The 7,084-nt window shown below is 47.6% G+C and overlaps 1 protein-coding gene across 1 annotated transcript in view; it reads right to left on the minus strand.

The window, feature by feature from the left end:
* Window positions 1–2,462, minus strand: part of WNT2 (Wnt family member 2) — a 43,552-nt gene extending 41,090 nt beyond the window's left edge. Inside the window, exon 1 of the mRNA XM_007089166.2 lies at window positions 2,324–2,462. Coding sequence (XP_007089228.1) covers window positions 2,324–2,406 — 83 coding nt within the window. The 5' untranslated portion in view covers window positions 2,407–2,462. The remainder of the gene's footprint in view (window positions 1–2,323) is intronic.
* Window positions 2,463–7,084: the final 4,622 nt, after the last annotated feature.

Here is a 7,084-nt window from a genome sequence, read left to right on the forward strand (position 1 = left end):
CACAGAGGAGGAAAAGCCATAATCAGCGAGGGCTGGTGCCAAGTTTCCCAGGAGACTAAAGAGTTCAAAGGAGGGCTCAAATACGAATTCCTTATCCTTTTGGGGATATCAGAAAGCAAGAAGGGACACAGCAGGCGTGGAGAGTGATCTGGTAGAAGCTGCCCCCAAAACAGAGCAATGACTGTGTGTCTTAGACATGAAGCCAGGGCCACCTGATGGTGATCTGGCCAGGGTAGAAGAGTCAAGGTCTGCAGTCAGAGAATGGAGTGAAGGGGAGGGGCGGTGCGTTTTGGAGAGAACCCTTCAAAGGCTTTTCCCAAGAAGGCTCTGATCTCAGTGACCCAATATGTCTGAGGTTCCCTTTGGGGAAGTCGAATTTTTTTTAAACTTATTTTTTATTTATTATTTTTTTAATGTTTATTTTTGAGAGAGAGAGACTCAGAGCAAGACAGAGCGTGAACATGGGAGGGGCAGAGAAAGAGGGAGACACAGAATCTGAAGCAGGCTCCAGGCTCCGAGCTGTCAGCACAGAGCCTGATGCGGGACTTGAACTCAGGAACCGCGAGATCATGACCTGAGCCAAAGCCAGAGGCTTAACCGACTGAGCCACCCAGGTGCCCCTGGAGTCGACTTTTAGAAGCAGCTTGCTCCCATTTATCTGACCTAACGTTTAAGTGTCTTTAGAAACTGTCTGTATCTGTCTAATCAACACCTGCTGGTATCTGATGTTCCACTCTCCTCTTAGACATGCACTTCTTTCCTTACCAAAGAATCCTTTAAATATTTCCATTTTTCCAGCTCTTTTTGGCTTTTATAGAGAATCTTTAGAAAAAATTCTTTCTATTGTTATTAAGGACACTAAATGTTTGGAAGAATCAAACAGTGTTATAGCTCCATAAAGTACTTTTGAAAAGAAACTTTAACAAAAAATTACATCATCATCTCTACCCAGATGTTCTCTATTAGTTGTGAAATGTTTAGAAAGGTACCTTTTTATATAACCCAAGCTGCCATAGGTGTCTTTTGAAGCGATCAAACAAGAGAATGTCTTTTTCTTGTATTTTCATTATTTTATATGATCATAAAATCGTTACAGCTGTGACTTCCAAAAAATATATTTAAGTGACAGCTGAGAGACAATGTGACAAAAAGCCTGAGCAATAAATAATGTTTATATGCCCATGGAAACAGAAATAGTCATTTTATTGAAAAATGGTCACTCTGATAAATCAATCTTTGATCCTATGTCAGCAATGTCAAGGCTAAACGCCTTTCTGTTCAAAGCGGCTTAGGAAGGAATTGAACCCCTCTTCCCATCAACGCTTTGCCTTGCTCCTTTGAAGAGCTCAGGGTCTTCCTAAAGTTCCCTGCTCTAGTCTTCAATTTGGCTAAGACTTCTTACTTTGGCCAGATTCTTTAAAAAAGAGCCCACTATAATGGGTCCTTCTAAATTAGTATTTTAGTATCTGTTCTGAAACTTGTAGGTTCAAGGACATTACAGACCTTAACAACTCCACCTCTTTTCAAGATCAGAAGGAAGGGAAATGGAGTGAATCTTCCTTTGGAACTTTGAAGGACGCTAGGACCTGTTACATATCGACATTCTGCCCCTCCTTTGCTATGCACAATAACTAAATAACAGACCATGCAAAGGACAGCAAAGTTACTCTTTGGGGGTGATTATGAGTTTGAACAGGGTAGCATCTTAGAGCCCCCTGGGGCTGGATCTTCGTGTTAAGGTGGTAGTCTCTACCTGCAGGCAAGGCGTTCTTCCGCCCCACGGGGTGAAGCATTAGGAATGTGGAAGGACGGGAAATAATGCAAAATCATACGCGTTGGGTTGTGTAGCTCTTGACTGCCAGAATTGGCCCATCGGTTTATCTTGAGGCTATTTGGAGGGGGTGGGGGAGACGGTTGTAGTTTTCAAGGTGAATTTTCACACACACACACACACACACACACACACACACACACACACGCCTGTGCAACAGAGCTAGAGACCCGGCTAGCGTGTCTCTACGGGATAAGAAATTGGCTGATTTTGCTGTCGCTCAGCTGGATCCAAATCAACCAAACATCCGAGCTCTCATTTGAGGGAAATTGTGGGTTATTTTTTGGAGTTGTCAAAGCTGGAATGTCTTCCGAGGAAAAGCAAAGGAAGGGGCTGAGGCTGGGGCGGTGCGAGAGGACAGCAGCTGGGGTTTGGACGGGAATCTCGATGGCTGTGGCCGCGGGGAAGCGCCACCGGCAAAGGTCTCTGTGGCTAGTTGCGTTCCCGACTCCCGTCTCCAAAATCCCCCTGCACCCATACGCGTGGACTTACCACCATGAAGAGCTGACCTCAGGGGTGAGCCAGGTCAAGAGCAGGGGGAGCCAGGGCCAGATTCCACCGAGAGGGGCGTTCATATTAACCCCCTTGCGTCCGCATCAGGTCAGACTCCGTGTGCGGGCGCCATGCGTGCCCCGAGCAGAAGCGCTCAGCGCCGGGAGCGCCTCGTCACGGCCGCAGGCGCCTCGCCGCGCCCCCGCCCCCCGCGCGTCTGCGGCGAGTGGCGAGACTCGCTGATAAAGTTTCAAACCACCAGCGGGGCGAGCGATAAAGGCCAGCCCTGGCCGCCTCGCCCACAGCCCAATTCCCCAGGCGCTGCGAGCTCGGGCAGCCCGAGAGCTCTCGAGCTCTGCGCGCCTCCCGCGCGCCCCAGTCCGTTCGGCTCCCCGCCTGCCGGGAGCAGCCGAGGGAGGGGGTGCGGCGCCGGGTGGGGCGGGGGGCGCGGGTTTTACACAAGGGTGGATGCAATGATGGCAAGAGGTGTCTGGAGATGAGGTGAGGCGGGGAAGGAGGAGCACCTCTGCGTGGCCTTGGGCACCCGCGGAGGGAGGCACCTTTCGGGAAGCTCCTGGTCAGAGCATCAGTGGGGCTCCTGCCACAGGACCGGTGCTCCAGATAGGCGGATAGGCGAGGCTACCCTCCGGCACACAGAAGTCTCCGAGAGTGCAATGTGGGAAAATGAAGGAGAGGATGAGGAGATAACTGTGTACAGGATGCAAAAATCCAGGGATGATTTTCAACTCATTGCTCCGCTTCTCTCCCAAAGCCAAAAGGAAGAGCGAGTAGAGATTTGGGGCTGCCGAGTAGTTGCCGGGCAAGGTTGGGGAGGGCGGGGCCAGGCCTCAGGGAAATGAAGACCTGTGGCCTTGATTCCTCAGAGCTGGGCTTATATACAGAGCTCGCAGGGTGGGGAGCCGGGAGTCCATGACCCTCCGGACCTCACCCAGGCAACCTCAGCCAAAGTGTCTGGGGAAGATGCGGTTTTTACGCACACTCAGTTCCTCCCCGGCGCAATGGAGCGCACAAGATCACATAGGGAGGAACCAAGGCAGCGCAGAGCTGCCGGGGGTCTGCGCTCCAACGCGGGTCACGCCTTTGCGCCTTGCGGGGGTAAGAGGACCCTGGGTCCTGGATCTGGGCCCCCGCACAGAGCCAAGAGAGGCTCAAGCTCGCGGGTGGAGCATCTTAAGCAGCAACTGGCTTGTAGCCCCGCCGTTTATCACCGGAAAGGAAGGAAGACCAGGAACTCGTGGCGGCCGTGAACTGTTCCATTGCTCTCTTCCTGGGGTGGAGGGACCCGCCGCCCGCCAGGGGAGCGTGCCTCGGGGAATGGGGAATGTGTGTGCGTGTTGAGGGTGGGGGTGGGCGCTGCATTGTTCGCAGGGCGAGGAGGGGTGGCCGTTCAGATAGGAAGGACGGGCTCTTCCCCCCCCAACCCCCCCCCCCCCCCCAGGGCCTGGACTAGCCGGAGCATCAGCCCTTGCTGGGCGCGAGCGCGGTGAGAGGCTGGATGGGGCCAAACTCAGAAACGCCAAAAACCTGAAAGATGCTGTCATCGCCACCCCCATCCCCCCCGCCGGTCCCTGGCAGGTCCAGCCCCTCCCAGCCTGACCCAGATACATCCCTGTTTGGGTCCGGAAAGGGAGGGGAGGGAAACAAGCACCGCGCCACCCACGACTCGGGAAGAGCAGGGCTCTGCGCCAGGGCCGCTCCATATCGCTGGGCCGCGACCCAGGGGAAGTTCTGGTCGGTCTGTGCCGGTCGTGAGGGAGGGGTGAGGAGGGCGCGGGGCAGGAGAGGGTGGGGGTTGCATTTCTACTCACAGCGTGTGCTCACGCTGGTGGTGGCGTGTAAAGCAGGGTGAGTGATGTGATAGGCACCGAACAGCAAGAAATATTCTCATTTACCTCTTTGCTTATGCTCACAAACCTCTTTCCTGGATGAAGTAGAAGAATAAGCTACAATTTACTTCCACTCTACTATGTCCTGTCTCTTATGGTAAATCCAGACACTTGGGACATGTGGGAGAAATGAGTGGCCCCAGAGGAACCATAAGTTGCCCAAATTTCACTTTTGCCGGCAAATAACATAGGGGTGTGGATGTGGATGTTGGGAAAGGTAGGCAGCTGTATGCTTCTGTCATGGACTATAAGACCTGAAACTACCCAAAAAAGCTCGTCAATCTTCAAGTTCCACCCACCTCAGCACCTCCTGTGCTCTCAGCTAAGGGGAGTTAGAAATACAAGGAGTGTGGCCATCAGTTTAGAGGCCCTTCCTCTCCACCCAGGGAATTATTGAGTGGCCAGGACATCTGCCCTTCAGTTGTTGGTGAGGCCACTGGAATGACCTAAACCTGAAACAGACCTCCTGGAAAAAGAACGGACCATCCCCAAAACTAATTAAATCCACTTGAAAGGACTTCATCCTGGGGCAGGAGAAGTACCACATGACTTGCAGAACAGGAATCAGCCTTGGGTAAAAGGCAAAAGCTGAAAAGTTCAAGAGAAGCTAAATCCAGATGTGAAAAAAAGGTCCACCCAAACACCCCTTCCTGACCTGTCTGGAGGCAGTCTGGACCAGATGACTTGTCTCTTCCAGATCTGTGATTATATTTCCCTTCATTCTCCACCCCTATTCACTTATGACCCATTATTAGCCTGTGCAACTCTTCGTCTTGCATAGCAGGTCTGACTTTCCTCAGTCCTCATCTGTACCTGTCCTTCAGATGGACCCTTCACTTTGAAGACAGTGTGTTCAACTACTAGAGGAAGTTGGGAAATGCTCAAGAAAGTTAAGAGGAAAGAAAGTTATTGCAATTCTCATTTCTCTTGCAATAAAAACTACCACCCTAAAGAAGAGTTAATAAATAATGAAGTAAATTGCATATGACTTTAGCTATGCTATAGCAGATGATGAGGTAAAGAAAGGCAGGGTTCAGAGTGCCACTCCATCTATAGATGTCTGATTTTTTTTTTATTCGATGAGAAATTTCAGAATTGACTGTAAAATTTATTTACAGTATACAGAACCAGATTCTCTTTCTGGAGATTAATGTTAGTTTGCTTATAACATCAATATAGCATTGTAGCCAAATGAGTCAGTCTATTTTCTCAGTTAGATCCATTGTTTGTCTAATCTCCCAGGGCAGAGAGAGAACTAATTTACTACCAGACCATCTCCACCCTCTAAAAGTGGAGAGTTACTTCTTCAACCAAATAGTCATTTGTGTTTCAGTCTGAACTGGCTTCTTCCTAAGGCAGTGACTCCTAATTTAGCTACTCACTAACCAATGATTCAAAGGTCTAGTATCTCCAACTTAGATTCAGTGACCTTAAGAGAGAACATTTTGTATTAACAGGATGGGTCAAGATGGAAAAGAAAAAATACATCTTTTTATTTTCTAAATCTATGAGTATCATATACATTACAACATAGATTACATATAAAATAACAACATAGAATATTTATAATTATAATCTTTTTTTACTTTATAAATCTATACAACTAACAGTGTCACATACGTAACATTAGTTGTTTGAAATTTTAAGTTTGTTTTCAATGCACTTAAAGACATTGTCCCTTGGGGCGCCTGGGTGGCTCAGTCCGTTAAGCGGCCGACTTTGGCTCAGGTCATGATCTCGCGGTTCATGAGTTCAAGCCCCGTGTCAGGCTCTGTGCTGATGGCTCAGAGCCTGGAGCCTGTTTCGGATTCTGTGTCTCCCTCTCTCTGACTCTCCCCGTTCATACTCTGTCTCTCTCTGTCTCAAAAATAAATAAACGTTAAAAAAAAAAAAAAAAACAACATTGTCCCTTTTCCTCTTTAGTCAGTCCTAAAAAATTTTATTAAGTGCATTCTTACCTATTCTTTGTCAGAAATTCCTCTTAGAAAAAGTTAAAACTATCAGTGATTTAAATCTCAGTATGTATTTAAATGTGCACCAAAGACTTGCTTCTAGCATGGGATGTTCCATGACTATCCCATAATTGTCCTGGTTTTTCTGCCGAAAGGCACTTTTTTTCTGAGGTGCAAGAAAGCGGAACCCATGTCTTAGGGAGAAATTAGAGTTTTGAGTTGTTGAAGCAGCTGAAATTGGTGGGGTAGCATATCTGTAAGTAGGTAGCTGTGAAAAAGGGAACCCTAAAAGTCTACATGAAGACTCACCATGGGTCCTTGGCTAAAAGCTGAGCTGAATATAGACATATTAAGATTCTGCATAGCCTAGTAGAGATTGCCTACTGCATATCACACAATGTTGAGAGACATTCAAGTTCCATCTCAGTGGGGTGGAGAACATCATTAAGCTTTTCAGCCATTCACTTTAGATGTTAGAAAGATCATCTCTTTAATGTAAGCGGCACACCTTTGTGTAGAAGTATGATTTAGGTCAAAGATTCAAAACTTTGTTTCCCCACCTCACATACTCAAACAAAGAACAAAAACAAGATAGGCCAAAGGAAATTTACAAGAATAAAACCAACACTCATTAAAGGAAGACAACATAATCCAACACCCATTAAAGGAAGACCATATTGTAGAATTTACAATGTTGTGCATATAATAAAAAAAATAGGAAAGTGAAAAACCAAGAAAATGTGACTTATACTCAAGAAAAAGAAGTCAAAAGAAACTGACTCAGAGATGATCCCGATGTAGGAACGGGTGGGAAAAAATGTTTTAATAGCTTATAGTTATGTTCAAGCATTTAAAGGAAAACATGATTACAATGAACAAATAGATGGATAATCTCAGTAGAT

Source organism: Panthera tigris, chromosome A2 (genome assembly GCF_018350195.1).
Source record: "Panthera tigris isolate Pti1 chromosome A2, P.tigris_Pti1_mat1.1, whole genome shotgun sequence".
Classification (NCBI taxonomy): domain Eukaryota; kingdom Metazoa; phylum Chordata; class Mammalia; order Carnivora; family Felidae; genus Panthera; species Panthera tigris.